This window comes from Squalius cephalus (assembly GCF_949319135.1).
Source record: "Squalius cephalus genome assembly, chromosome: 25".
In the NCBI taxonomy this organism is placed as follows: Eukaryota; Metazoa; Chordata; class Actinopteri; order Cypriniformes; family Leuciscidae; genus Squalius; species Squalius cephalus.
This window is the reverse complement of record NC_137146.1, coordinates 28,208,204-28,224,558: the sequence shown is the minus strand read 5'-3', so window position 1 is coordinate 28,224,558 and position 16,355 is coordinate 28,208,204. Positions and strand designations below refer to the sequence as shown.

The window sequence follows — 16,355 nt, the reverse complement described above, 5'->3', positions numbered from 1 at the left end:
CACAATCAAGAGAGAGAGACAAAGCCAGATAAAGAGAATATTGTGATTCCAGCATCTGGCTGCTCATGTGTGAGAGGAAGCGGCGACAGCGAAGATTAAAACGTTAGTCTCTTGCGGATCGACTTTACAAGTGCATGTACGCGGAAGCATAAACCGTGAGTTTGTTTACGGATGACTACCGTATCGAACCGACGAGTCGAACGCCCTGGGGAATGGCGGTGTACGAAGAACAAAAGGCTGCAATATCTTAACATGTATTACAGCCACATTATCGACCTGATGTGTATGTAACGCAGAAGGTCGTGTTTAATCCTTGAGAACTGGGTGACCCCGCTGGGTTTCAACGGTATATACGGTCCTGACTGGATCTCATGCAAAAATATAGCCAAGCAATTAAAACATTATAATGCTTTGGGACACTGGGGAAATTAACTGGTGGTGTTGAGTTTGTGTAAGCGGACTGAATGATGTATGTAAATGAGTTTTAGATTAGATTATGAATTATCCCGCAGCTGTGCCCTTTCAGTGCCCTGTCGAACCCTGTCCAGTGCTCTCCTCTTCCAGTGGGCGTTCTCCTGTTGAGTTTGCTCTCTTCATGCACACGTGATCATCTGGACCAGGCCGAGACACCCGAGAGCAGGCCAAAGGAAGCTCGTCGTGAGAGATGTGGAAGAAAGACCTCTTTTCTACAAGCAATATTCATATCTGTTTATCATAATCTGCCTTACAGCAAACTGTGTGAGATGATGGAAAACAATACTTCAACTGCATTTTATGGTGTGTTTGGTATATGAAGTTATAGCAACAACTATAACCTAATTCAAACCTAATCCTATTATAAGTGCATGTTGTTAATTAATATTACAGAAAATGTATACTGTAATTATACCGTAACAAGGACACCTTCAAATAAAGAGTATTTTTTTTTTAATTTTCTGCTGTGAGTAGTGCTTTTTTGTGCAATTTTTCGCGCACTTTAATTTCTACTTGGTTGCTAGGGTGTAGCAAGGTGGTTGTTAGGGTGTTACTGGGATATTGCATTTACGATGCAAAATTCCCATATATTGCATTTGTAATCTTCGATCACATGGGCAAATCATGTATGATATCCCACAAAGCGAACTGTTTTTGGTGAAAGTGCTTTTAAAGTTTTTGCACCTTTTTCCTGTTATAAATTGCAGAATCAGCTAAAATTTGACTATTTACCGACAATGACACAGTTTATAATTAGGATAAAGGACTATCTGAGTAAATGCACATGTGCTGTTACTGAGCGCTCTGGTGATGATGTTGAGATGATGTTAAAATGCCAACTGTCTTTTTCTGTCAAATGTTTGTATATATATATTTTTTTTTTTTAAATATGGAACTACTATTCTGCTGTCTTGGCCTCCCTTGAAAAAGAGATTTTGAATCTCAGTGGGATTATGTCCTGGTAAAATAAAAGTAAATAAAAAAAATAATAAAAAAGAGAGAAGAGAAAAGAGTCCACAGTCAAGTCTCTTGGGTGTTGCTAGGGTGTTTGCTTGCTGTCCCAAGTAAAACGGAAAAAAAAAGTGTGCATGCAGCTGTTGTGAATTCGGCTGAAATTATGTGTAAAATATTGTGCACAATTACTAGTGAAGTGATTAAGCCCACTATTAAATTCAGAAGTAAAAACTTTCTCCCCGGTACAAAAACAAATCAAAACTGTTGCGTATGATCGCCAACAGTTCTTCTTTCAGTGCAAAAGTAGCTAAGTAGCATTGTCACTGGGTCATAGATAGATAGATAGATAGATAGATAGATAGATAGATAGATAGATAGATAGATAGATAGATAGATAGATAGATAGATAGATAGATAGATAGATAGATAGATAGATAGATAGATAGATAGATAGATAGAACAACACAAAAAAAATGTAAAAATTAAAATAAAATAAAATATTGAAATTAACTTAAAATATAAAAAAAACTTCTTAGTTTTGATTTATTGTTTGAATGTTTTTATTTTATTTTATTTTATTTTATTTTATTTTATTTTTATTTATTTAATTTTTTTTTTTGCTGTTGATGTCTGAATGTGGGTAGTCGTGTGTATATGTTCAATATATCGTATATTCAATAATTTCAGAATTTTTTTTGCAGGTTAATTTCAATAAACAGAAATTTTGGACAGAGGAGGGATTTTTGAGTTACTTTTAAGTAACAGTATCAGTCAGTATCATACAGGATAACAGCATCATAGTGCATCAGACATCAGGGAAATCAAGGAAATTGTATAATAAACCTTTCAGTGACCTCTATTGTTCCAACTGATCCCATTGACAACTTCTGCAAGCTTTGAACAGAGATGTTGTTCTTTGTTTGGTTAGCGAGAGAGGAGATGAAAGAACATTGTGAAGGTCGACGGCCAGACTGAGGAGACTTTCAAAGCTCAGAGGAAGACTGAAAGCTCATGAAAGTGTGAAAAGGACAGAGAGGTTGAAAGGATAAAGCAGAGCAGCAGCTGTGAGAGAATCGAGAGGTAAAGACGTTCTCTCCGTCTCCTCCAGAGAGAGGCTTACTGTTCAAATCGGATGTTGCGCAGGTCTCCGTTATTAATCCTGACGATACAGTCGTTCTCCTGGAACAGAGATTCCCGCTCCGCCTTTCCGCCTCTCTCCAACCTCTTCACTAACAAACCCAGAGTCCTGGAACAGTCACAGCACACATTAGACACACAGCGCTGGTCTCAGATCAGACACAGCACACATTACTGTCAGAGAACTCAGTGCAATTACAATCATTCAGTCAGTTGTACTTGCTGTTTTAAAGATATTTCGAGAAATCAGGAGACCCTTGTAGCTCAGAGTGCTACAAATATTTACTACGGTAACCACAGCTTCAGCAAAAATACCAGTTACTTCAATCATTGTTACTTGGGTAGACAAGTCCTGTTCCCCATGTGCATGCATTTATTACAGTAATTACAATAGCTAGATACTAACCCTGAACCTAAGCTTTACATTACACAGTTCTTTCTGAGGTAAGTATAATGCAAGTACTGTATATGTACTGTAAGTGCATATACTGTGTATTTGTGTTATTATTATTATTAGTTACACTTTACTATAAGGTGTCTTTGTTACGGTGTCATTATACATTTAAGTACTGAGTAATATTAAGTATCTACATGTACTTACTACAGGGTTGAGATTAGGTTTGGTTGAGGGTTAGTTGCATGTAATTATGCATAATTTATAGTATTGCTAGACATGTAACATAACAAGGACACTGTAAAATAAAGTGTTACCTTATTATTAGTAGTATTATTAAATTACACGATATTTAAATAAATGATTATTAATTAGTAACTATTATTATTAAAATATTTGTTACTACAGCACAGTATCACAATAAAATAATAATAATTTCATACTGTATTGAACTATTTTTTTGGTGGAAACTATGGTAATCATAGGTCATATGGTAAATGCATGCAAGTCACAAAACCACAATTCTATATTAAAAACAAAACAAAAACTGTGTGTCCACTGCATCCTTTCATGACAAAATATGAACATAATATTTATGTCATATTCAAAAAGGATCAAAAAAATAGAGGGAGCTGTCACATTTATCAAAGAAAGAAAGTTCAACAAAAAAAAAAAAAACAGTAAAAAAAGAAAAAGAATACACATCCCATTGATCTTGAACTTTTGAAAAGTTTACTGTTCCTAGCGGCTCTTTCAACTCAATACATCAAAAAAGGACTTTTTGAACTAAAGCCCACTTTGGCCATATGGATTTTTTGGCCCGGTTCTCAGACCTGCGGTGGTTTCAGATTCCCTAATCTACAAACCCTGAGATATAATCATGTGAAACGCACGTCGAATCGGATGAGTTTAAAAAAAAGTGCAGAGGAGATTTTGATATAAACAGAGCTTACAAACTCTCTCCTCTTTCCCGAGGCCTGAGTCTGTAGCATCAGCAATCTTCAACACCAAACTTTTACTAAAACAATGCATTAATACATTTAGGAAGCATGAATGTGTGTGTGCCGATCGCAGAGGACAGGGAATAGATCCTACGGATGCACAGACAGCAGAACCTGAGCTGAATGAGTGATGTGGGAGAAGGAAACATGATGCCGTAAAAACTTTCATTGCACGAGCTGGAGAAACAGATGGAAGGATAGATAGATGAATCAAACCCTCCTTTAAAGGAACAAACTGTGTACTAGAAAGCCGTGATTAGTCTGAGTGGAGATCTGGGCTGAGTCTATGGTGTGGTCTTGTGAAGTAATTACACAGCTTGCACTTTGTCTTCATAATCTGGATGTAAACCAGCTGTGGGGAAGCCGAGGATCAGCTCAACTCCCACTGGACTGATGGACAATCTGTAGAGGCTCATTATTCATCAGCTTAAAGAAGGAGAGGTGCGTCACGCTAAACTTCAAGCATGGAAAATTACCTCAAAACACGCAACAAATACGGCCGACAGGATATGCTGTAAATGAAAAACATTAATGCATTCATTATCCTATCACTAGAAATGCATGTATCTGTAAGCGTACATTAGTTTAACTGTGCATTAGCATTGCCATTATTTTATAGATTACATCTGCCATCCAGCGCTCACTTCAAGTTAAACTTTCAAAACGTTAATAATATAATAACACTAATGTCATTTTTGGCAAATCTTAAAATGGATATGTATTTTATACTGTACTTTATATTGTTGTGATGCATACATTCACTTGTATCATTTTAAATATATATTGACTTTTGTTTAAGTGTAGTATTTGTTTTATTTATTTAGACAAAAGAGTGTTTTAGTTTCAGCCATTTATGGGGTTTCAGCCATAACATTAAAACAAATCTCCAAATGAATAACAGTTCTTCATACTTCATATATAGTGTTGCAACGCTTAAACTCACTTGTAGCACTTAAAAGGAACAATTTTTTTTTTTTTTTTTTAGACAAAATGGTCATTTTAACATCGGTCATTTATCAGTTATCAGTCATAATATTGGCCAGAAATGTAATAATTGACTCATTTCCAATTAATATCCATGTTATCTGGGATATTTTGGTAATTTTTTTGCTATATGAATTTGCAGGTCAGAATTTCCAAAGGTTTTTTTTTTTTTTTTTTTTTTTACACAGCAAAAGGTGAATAGTCTATCCTTGCTTTTCTTCTCTTTGGCATTTGCATATGTATGAATAGAAGCAAATGGAGCACTTAGTGTGTCCATACCTTGAGGCTGTGTCCAATTTGCATTCTATCCATCCTAAATAAAAGTCCTAAAAGTATGCAAGACTATTATTTCTTGATTCTGACAGACTATTTACTCAAAAGTATGCATTTTCCCATTAAAGTAAGGACATCCTTTAGTGTCCTGTTTGGAGCACCTGATAATGTGGTATCAAAGAAATGTACAGAATTTGGAGCATATATGCCATACATCTAAAAAATCGTTTTAGTTCTATTGAGTGAAACCAGACTCGTACAGTCCACTGCCACTTTTAAATGGCTTTAGCATAACCAGAGACGCCTGTCTGTTGAGTGATGGCCCAGAAGACTAAGCGAGAAGGAGACCACCTGTTCTTTTCCACTGCCTTTAATTGAATAACAATGCAATCAGGATCCATTTATGGCGAGCAATTAGACCCTGACTTGTTTGCCGTGAACACTGGTCATGTGATGAGATCTCGTTACTGGAGTCATGTTTCCGCAAGACTCCGCGTGTGTGTCATTTTCTGAGATGTCGTACGCTGTTGGCAGAGAGAAGACACTGGTCATTGTAGAAGTTCACACTCTGTCACCTCAGTGCCCTCCATCAAGATGCTAATGAGTGAACATTCAACACCTCGCACCAATCACACGGCGAGAGGCTGATGAAGTCATTACAGACGTGCTGCTGTGGAAGTGTGCCATTGTGATTGGGTGAGTATAATTGACAGTTCTGATTAGTTATTAACTAAAATATCACGTCTGTGACCATTTACAGCACTGAGATTTATACAAGGACATGACGACAAGGACGGATTGCTACTGAATGTGAGCGGGGGAAAAAAAGATGGTGATGTATGAAAAGACGCATACTAATAAGTGTGAATTTAACAAAAATGAGTGGCATTGTCACTGTAATATAAGAATGTTTCAATTCTTAAGGTGCAGTCACAATAGATTAAGCATTATTTCACAGCCTACTATTAACATAAAATGAATAAATTAAAAATGGTATTAAAAATTAAAAATTGTATTAAATAATAATATAAAACAAAAGTAATAATGAAATCATATAAAAACATTTTTTTAATTAAATTAAATTAAATTAAATTAAATTAAATTAAATTAAATTAAATTAAATTAAATTAAATTAAATTAAATTAAATTAAATTAAATTAAATTAAATTAAATTAAATTTCCATTGCAGGTATTATTATGTCAAGCATATCAATAATTAAACTAAGTTCTGAATATTAGTTATTGGGCAATTCATTATTTTTTTTTAATGATGATAATTGTGGTAATTGTTATTATTATTATTATTATTATTATTACTATTATTATTATTATTATTAAATCTATCCCTTTACCATGAATCCAATACTGAAACTCTTCATATTATTATTTTTATTTTTTGGCTTGACATTCATTTTATATACCAGCATCAAATTAGGTCTGAAAAGGTTGTGCGTTTTTATAGCTGATAAAAAGCTCTCAGAAAATCCCTTTATAGTCGTCATCTACAGCATTTGAACACTTTTTTCATTAATTTGCACCTTCCTTTTTTCATTTGGTGATTCTTACAACAGCTGACCTTGGATGTTGTGAACGACCCATAATATGGATGAGCTTTTAGTCAGATTGGGTGAAGCAGATTAGATGAATTGAGTTGGCCGGATTGAGGTTTTCCTATAGCAATAAAGTTACCTAATTTATTCAGCGCCATGCCCCGTGTCCCCTTTGTCCTTGTTTAGCAGTGTCCCATTCCACGTAGCTTTGCTTTCATTATTCAACTGGAGAACATACACTAGTTCTAGAAAGTCCCACAGACCCACTCGAGAGAGCGCCATAGTGTCAATACGTCCTTGAGGAATGAAGAAAAACTATCTTGAATGGATACTGTACATGCTGGGGAATAATCGTCAACGTCCGCATAGACACTTTGAGGGAAACTTGTCAAGGTATGAAAGAAAGTTGAAGGATGCAGAGGACACAACTGGATTGTTAAGAACAAAAATGCAAAGAAATGTTCATAAAGGGTGTAAAAGATTAAAAACACATGGTCTATGGAGTGAGTTGGCAAGAATAAAACAAATTCATGGTAGACAATGTACTTTTGTAGAGCTTTACCTTCTATCTCTGGCACTGAAAGGCACCACGTGGATTCCTAGGGGCCCGCCGCCATTGGACACCTCAACCGGCTTTAACATTTCACTAGGGACATTGAAAAATGAGGGGAATGTGAGGAGGAACAAAACAGAAGAAAAGTAGTAAACAAAGAAAAGGCAATACATAAAAAGTTTCGAAGATGACAGAGTGGCTATGAGTCGCTATGAGCCGCTGTGCTGGAAGCTAACGCTAGTTTAGATCCAGCCCAGTATGAGTCCATCTATAACTCCAGGGGCCATTAAGACACACGGGTCGATGGAGGAACCAAACAGACACTTCAATTAAGTGATTAGGATCAGATTGAGGCCTGCAGTGGGCTAGTTCTGGGGTTTTTAGAAGTCAGGGAGAACACTACACCTGTGAGAGAAAAAACATATGGCAAGAATACATGGGATAAGGAGAGGACAACAACACTGACGAGGTGCTGCGTTCTCTTCCAGACAGTTTAAGTGTCATGTTTTGGGTTTTGTTTCTGTGACTTGTCATGTGATTCCCTGTTTGTCATGTGATCCTGCCATGTGTCTTGTCATTGGTTAATCGTCTGATCATTGTTCACAGGTGTTGTCTTGTAATTAGTCTGTGTATTTAAGCCCTCATGTTTGCCCTGTGTGTTGGTCGAGTATTGATTGTTTCCTGTTGATGTTCTTGTTTTTGTTTCCAGTTTCATGCCTTTGTTTTACGTTCACGTTTTGTTAATAAATTGCATTTGGGTTCTCACTTCAACTTGCCTCCGGTGGACTAAATCATTACATTAAGGCTAATTCCCCCAAAACAATATATTTTGGAACATAAGTCAGGGTTATTATAATGAACTAAAACTAAAAGCTATTTGATCCTTGAAATAAAGTTTTACTGAACTTTTCCATGCTTCTTGCGCTTGAACAGACATATTCAAACAAAATTAAGCCACAATGCTCATATTGTCGAGTTTCCTTGTAAACATAGTCAGTTATGTCTTGAGTAAATGTAAACAGTTGAGAAGTAAAATGCATGTGTATCAGTATATTGGATGCATTCACTCTTAAAGTGACAGTAACCCCTAATATTCCTGCTGCTATCTGTGTTTTTAATGTTAATCAAACAACACAAGAAAAAGAATAATCACTCACTGCACTTGACTGGATAACTTCTGTAGTTTTAAGAGCAGGAATAAGAAACATAAGTGGAAAAAATATTGATTGACCCTAAACACACCCTCCATCTGCCACTGGTCATTAAAAAAGATAGCCCCGCCCCCAAACTCATGCCATTGGTTGAGCCGTCGCTATGTTGGGCAGGCTGAATTCTCAAAAGTCTTTTCACTTTTACATTTTTTAAATCAACCTATAAATATGTTAATTAAGTTTTCTAATATTAAGCTGTTACAGTATATGAAATATTTTAAATACACTTGATTGCTAGATTTCAATTTTAAGATGACTTTTTGTTGGCCAATGGTAAATAGATTTTCATTGCATGGAAAAGCGCAGTCTGGACATTTTGTGTTCATTAGTATTTTTATTTTATTTTTAAATCTTTTTGGGTGAACTATTACTTAAAGGTGCATTGCGCAAGTCTCTGAGTTTTTGCAGAACTATGCCCCCTCTGGCGACAAGCGAAACTGCAACACTGCAACTGAACGCGCATGACGTCACGCCCAGTCTCAAATTCCGACCCGAATCCCTCTTATTTATTTTACTGTACAGGATTATAGAGGCAATCGCAGTGATCAGAGAAGGGCTCATTCAGCCCATCAGGCAATTGTTTAAGCATGTATGCGTTAGAAAAACGGGTATTTTTAACATGAAATGTTGCGCAATGCACCTTTAAAGACATTGTTTTTCCGTTTTTTTTTTTTTTTTTTTTTGGGATACACAAATGAGGTTCTAAGAAAGACACACAGCGGATCAATTTCACGAATTCCTGTGACGACTTACTCAAGTGAAGCCGATTCTACACAGGAATCTGCCCGTCCCACCGGTTCTATCCTTCCGTTCTTCCCGTTGTCTGTTCTCTCCTCGTCGTCATCTTCTTCCTGTGGGGCACCAGAGAAAAAACACTGTGTCAATGGTTCTACCTTACATCTCACATAAACCTCCCAGTCTCTGTCTCCCTCTCTTGCTCTAATCTAATAGAGTGACCATAATGGCAGCTGTTTTAAATCAGGTTGACTGAGAGAACGGCCCTGGTGCAGTCGTGACATCAGAGCGTGCCTTTGAAAAGATGCCTGTAATCGATTATTCATATTCCATCAATCAGTCTGGGCTCGGCCGCTCAGGTCTGCTGCTAATCGGATAAGGGAAGAGTTGAGTGGATGCTCATTTGTTTCTTTCACTATCCTTATCTAATTTACATCTCTCTGTCTTTCTATTTCTCAACCTCTTGACACATCTGATATGTGCAGATGTCATTTACAATTCTTCAAAAAATGTATAACAATAAGGTCTTGTCAAATAATGGAGGCAGGATTGAAGTCAGGACATCCCATCGAACATATTGACAGGATGACCACAAAAAGCATTTCAGCTGCCATCATTGAAATGTTTAGTCATGCCTAATAGGAAACAAAGGCCGTCTCGGCACTGACATGCATTTCAAACCCGAATATTCTTTAGCTGGACTGAATTTACACCTTGCCTTTCAATGAGTCTCTAAAGTCAGATCCAATCACACTTATGGACGCATAATAGAACATTTCTCTCACGCATTAAATCAGGAGATAATCAAACGTATGTCATTTGAAATAAATAAATAAATGTTTTATGATTTGTCAGATAAAATAATAATGAAAAATAAGTTATATGGTCTAATGCTTTCACATACTCCATCAACATTCCCAAAGTGAATAATCCTAATACAAATAAAAAGTGAATAAAAAGAAAACTAAAGTGAAAATAGGTGAGAAGATATACGTGTAAAAAATGATATGATCAATAAGTTATGACAACATGTGTTTTTTACATTGCTTTAACTCAATTTTAATTTTTTATAAGTTATAAAAGATTCAACTAATTTTGTAAGTCAGTCGAATGTAATGTAAGTTGAAATGACATCCAAGTTGATTGTCCTTGAAAAATTAAGGCAGCAACTTTTTTTTTATAGTGTGAGGTTTTATAAGAGAAAGGAAAGAAGTGTAATCCATTGGAATAATTCATGGGATATTTATGAGTTCATGAAAAAAAAAAGTGTCTAAAACAAAAAATAAAATTGTCAAGACAACATTTACACTCATTCCCGACATTGCCTCCTTTATGTCTGAGAATGCATGTCAATGCAAGTGAAAAAGGGACCAAAGAACAAAAAAAAACCTCCTCAATCGAGTTTAGCAACAGAATATATTCCACACATTAATTCCCCTCGAACCCTTGACTGTGGATCATTTCCAAAGCCAAGTGAGTGTCTAGACACGGGGCGAGATTCTGCAATGGTTTGTTAGCCACGGATATTAATATTCCAGTGGTCTCACCCTTAACCTTCCCCACTCACCAAAATGTCAAGCACATCTAAATAAGCACTTCTCCGTCTTTATATGGAAATGCATTCAGTCTTTTCAGACCGTCACCCTCCACCACACGCATCCGCAAGTCTGAAGAGGATGACTGGAGTCCTATTTCCCCCTGTCTGTATCTTTTTATATTGTTGTAGAGGTTAAAGAATGAGTAGAGGTCATGAAAATTTTATTAGCAAACCTCTAAAAAACACAGCGCCAGGTCTGTTACCCTATTCTGGTGAAAATGAGTCAATTGCCTCTCCAAACACAGTCGATTTTCTGTGGTTTAGCAATCTGCAGCCCAATACAATGACAGAGATGGCTGGATGTTTGCCTTCGTATCTCTATGCTGGGTTGGAAGAAATCCTAATTACATTTGATACGGAATATTCAATCAAACCTTGTCACCCACGGCACTAAATTAAGAATTATTGCATCAATTTGGGTCAGATTTCCAAATTGACAGGTATATACGTCTCACTGATTTTCAATCTTGATATCTGATATTTGAAGCATGATGATAGAAAAGTCTGGACTGAAATTCAGAAAACTAATAAAACAATAAATAAATACAATATTAACAGTATTTACAGTAAATACATAGGGATATTAGATCTATTTTCATTGCGATATTATTTACCTCCCAATTTTATTGTAAATTCATTGTTAAAAAAAGTTGAATGATGACAATTAATTGATAGTTATATATTATTTAAATGGAATGTGTGTGTATATACTGTATATATAGATGGACATTTCATGCACATTTAAAGTATCTTTGAATATTAAATGATTAATTTAGGTTGTACGTATTAGAAGTAAATAAATGTTTGAATTATCTTTTTTTTGTGTGTGTGTGTGTGTGTGGGGGGGGGGGGGGGTCCTGTCTTATGTTTAAGGCACAAAGTTGGTCAGGACTGCTACTGATGTTCCCTCAAGTAGGTAGTTACATGACGTCCTTGTTAACTCTCCTAACACAAACTGCTCACATAACCATAAAAAATAAAAATAAAAATAAAAAGATAAAGAAATGCATTGAGTAGTTAGAGTAGAGAAATGTTCATGTGACATGAATGCAGCTGTGCTGGAGTGTCTCTATTCAGCTGTGAATTCTGCTTTCTGCCGTCTGAGAATGAGCTTATTAGCAATAAGAGATCAATTTGAGCGGTGACGTGCGTCACATTGGACCATGAGAGCCGGTCCAGGCGTTTGTGGACAGGAGAGAATGGTTCCTGTCACAAAGTCATTCGCACAGAACACAAAGTGTCGCTTTGCCTGGTAGTGGCAGAAATGAAAGACACAGAAACCGAGGCTGGATGCCAGAAGCTCATTGTCCAGGTTCTGTACACCTGCCAGATGTAAAAGCTCCAATGAAAAACTCCTGCATCGGGCCACCACAGGGGGAGAAGGTCATTTCACGGGCGACCCAAAGGCGAAGATCCCCATCAGCTTTAAGGGATGAATCCACTGCTGTCATTTGGGTGCTTAAGGCATCTGCTGATATGTGGCGACTAAAAATAAGTGTGTTTGTGTGTGTTCGTGAGCTTGGGTGAAGGCCAGAAGCCACTCAGTGCAGCAGTTACAGGAAGCCAGAGGTTACAAAGCTGGCCATTAGACAGACAGTGCATTATATTATTGTTCCTGGCAGATGCAGGAGGTCGGTCACATTGAGAGACTGCTAGCTTGTGAGGAGCTGAAGGGACTGCGTTTTTCCAAACTTTAACTATTCACTTTTTTGTTTTAGCTATAAACACTGCGTTACGCTGCTTGAAATTGAAACTGGTATTAATATTATCATATTTATTTAATGTATTATTGTATATATAAACACACTGGTTTGTAGCGCAAATAGTTTTACTGAGACTACACTTTGTTAGTCTTCTATTTATTTGCCTACAGCGGCTAATGAATCAAAAGTCTCGCACATTCATGGTTGATATCCAGTATGTTGGATGAAATCCAAACAGAGCCCAGCATGATCTTATCGAAGCCTTGCTGCAGGGCTTGAAGGTCACGTCTGTGGAGAGAACCAGTGTTTGACCTCCAGAACAACCAGAGGAAATCAGGATGTTTTGCAGTTGACAGTGGTGTAACATGACAGTGACAGAAGCGGAGCTTTCCCCTCTAGCATTTGGTCGAATTTACGCACAAAGATCGCAATAGTTAAAGTAAGCATGAAATGGAAGTTGCAATAGTCTGTTCTTCCTTATTGCGATGTATTTCCAAGTTAAACGCGGGGCGGGGCTTGATTGTGCTTGATTGGATGGTTGTGGTTTGCTATTGGCTGATCTCATGCGAGTGACAGGTTGCCCTGCCCTCGTCATCAGAGAAGAGAAGAGATGCTGCAAGAGGAACTTATTCTGATACAAGATTACCAGGAACATGAATTTAAAAAATAAATGATGTGCGCAGATAAATATTTTTTTTAATATTTTGCCTAAAAAAATAAGAATGGAAATGTTTTATTTCATGGTGACTTTAATAACACAACGTAAGTCTCAGCCTCACTTTGTCTGATGCATACAGAACACAACAACATCAAGCACTAGCAGAAAAACAGCAGGTTCAATCTGATTTTTGGCTTTTTTTTTTCCCCCTCAAACTTCTTGAAGTCAGAGTGTGTTAATCCATGTGGAAAATAAATTGTATTTACAAGGGAACACAATAAGGGGGAAAAAAGGCTTAATTAGCTGGTTTGCTGGTCTTGGTTGGTTTAAGCTGGTTTTCAGCTGGTCTCCCAAGTCTGAGCGTCTCAAAAAATTTTTAATTAAGAGACCAGAACTAGTCACTGATTTTGGCTACATTTTTAAAGTGAGTGACATGAACATTTCCTTTGAGGCATTTAGTGGCAATTAAGCTTAATAGTCAATTGTAGAACTATCTTAATTTTCTGTGTTCTGTCTGAGAAATAATCCGTAGGCTAAAAATAAGATGTAAAGTGGACTGGACTATGCGCTGACAGTCAAACACACGGCTATGCGAGACTACTACAAAAACAAAGACACGTATTTTCCATTCTCCTCACTAATTGTGGGGAATATCTTAAAATCTATATACAAACATACAGCTCTGCGTTTTTATCTAAAGGACTATATCCCTGTCCAATGTAAAGTCCGGGAAAAGAGCTGTAAAGAAAATATAAGGAAGTGGACAATTTGTTCAAACAATAATTGTCCAAATATTTACAACCTCCGATAATAGTGACCTTAGTCCAGTTCCTGACTAAAAGTTGGTAATTACCTCCAGTAAAACACACCCAAAAAACAACACAGAAAAAGCCAATCATAACAAATGAGAGTAGTATGAGAAATACTATGGCTTTACAAAAACTCTTGTGTCTGGTTGGTGGAACTGGTGACCCTTATATGACGCTGATAGGGTCGGTAGGTGATACACAACTGAAACCCACTGAAGATTCAAGACGATAAAGAAATAGATGCTGTACTCAAATGGAGATGAAAGGCCTTCTGTAGGCGCCACAATGTGCCATTATAGTATGTCTGTCCTCAGAGGCAACTCCTATTACCTCAATTAGACTGATTTAATTGAACGTGACTTGGGTTTTTCACATCCTTCTCTCAAACACAGGGTCATTTCATCCCACCGCTAAACAAAATCTCCATTACAACAGTCAATGGATCACACTACTCATCATTTCCAAGATGCTTATTTGTATTTGTGTTGGGGGAATAAATGCTAAAAGGACCTAAATGATGACTTAAAGTCATTACCGGACATAAAGCTGACCCACTACTGTAATCTACTTATACGAACACTATCCCACTGTGGTTGGTTTGTGCCACTGTTTATTTGGAGTGTCAAATGAAAAAATATAGCCCATTTGGAATAGACATTTCATACACTTATCATGTCACAGGGGATATTAACAGGCAACTGTAAAATCCATTAATGCACGCCCATAATCAGGCCTCGTAATATGTCTGTCATCTTGTGCATTGATTAAATCTTAGATTAACTTATTTTTCATCAGAGTATTTCTCTTGTCCTCAACACGGATAAAAGAATCGACCCATCAATACAAACAAACATCAACAAAGCCACAAAGAGATGCTATAATTGCAAAAAAAAATCTTTATTTCGTATTGTTTTCAAGAAAAAGACTAGTTGACTGAATTTAATTGATATTTTCCCCTAAGCACTGTTACATGGTACAGTGAAAATACCAGGCACCATTGCATTGTATGATTACCATTCATGTATTGTAGTACTTACATGGTACTCCAATGACCTTCAAATAATATGATGGTTTTACCATGGTACATGTCCATGTTACCATAGACTAAGTCCAAAGAACCATGTTATTACCATGGCAAAATAACTAAATACCATGGTCCTTTTTTAAAAAATTGACAACAGTGTGATTCTTTTCAAAAACATCCCCCTTTGTAATATGACCTATATATCAGCTGCAACATAGTCTCCTGTGGAAATTCGGCTCAGCTGTTTGGCGAGAACTGAGAGTTGTGTCGGTGTGTTGTCAGTTTGTTGGGCTCATGAGTGTGCCTTCAGTAAGTGGGGTGGTGATATTTCCAAGTTTTAAACTCATGCTCAGACACTTTCATATTCTCCTGTAATGGTACCTGTGGGTGAAAATGAGACTTCAAAGAGAGACGTACTTGTTCTGGGGCTGTACGGAAAGAGTCAGCTTATCTAGCGCTTTTTATTTCAGACAAAACAAGCTCAGCACTTGAAATATGATGTGTTCCCCAATTTTTTAATGTATTGATTTTTCTGTTTTCAGCAGTTTTTAATGGTACTGAGGGCCCCTACAGAGCTTGAGTTGTGTTTAGTGTGTTAAGAAGAAAATAAAATGAAGCAAAGCAAAGCAAAACACATAACCAAACCCAACCAAACCAAGCCATACCAAACCACAACCCAACCCAACCTAACCTAAGCTAACCTGACCAAATCAAACCAAACCAAGTCCAATGAAATCAAACCAAAACCAGCCAAGCCCAAAAAATAAAAAACAACCTGACCCAACCAAACCAAACCCAACCTAACCAAATCAAACCAAAGCCAGTCCAGCCCAAACCACAATCCAACCTAACCAAATCAAACTAAAGTCAGCCTAGCCCAACCAAACCCAATACAATCCAACCTAACCCAACCTAACCTAATCCAAACCAAACCAAAGTCAGCCTAGCCCAACCCAATCCAACCCAACCTAACCTAACCTAACCTAACCAAACCCAACCAAATCAAACCAAAGTCAGCCTAGCCCAACCAAACCAAACCCAATCCAACCCAACCTAACCCAACCCAACCCAACCAAATCAAAACAAAGTCAGCCTAGCCCAACCAAACCAAATCCAACCTAAGCTAACCTAACCTAGCCCATCCAAATCAAACCAAACCAAAGCCAGCCCATCCCAAGCAAACCTTACCTAACCTATCCCAACCAAACTAAAACCAACCAAACTAACTCAAACCAAACAAAACAAAGCATGAGCAATAGAAATAGTGCTGCTTGATTTAGCAAACACTATGTGAATGC

At 37.0% G+C, this 16,355-nt stretch overlaps 1 protein-coding gene across 3 annotated transcripts in view; it reads right to left on the bottom strand.

Annotated features, from left to right (window-relative positions):
* Positions 1-16,355, bottom strand: part of pard3aa (par-3 family cell polarity regulator alpha, a) — a 461,686-nt gene that overhangs the window by 244,116 nt on the left and 201,215 nt on the right. For all 3 annotated transcript variants that reach the window (XM_079863216.1, XM_079863217.1, XM_079863218.1), the window contains 3 exons: positions 9,285-9,382; positions 7,330-7,413; positions 2,549-2,674 (listed from right to left, as the gene is read on the bottom strand). In XM_079863216.1, the coding sequence (XP_079719342.1) occupies positions 2,549-2,674; positions 7,330-7,413; positions 9,285-9,382 (308 nt within the window). The remainder of the gene's footprint in view (positions 1-2,548; positions 2,675-7,329; positions 7,414-9,284; positions 9,383-16,355) is intronic.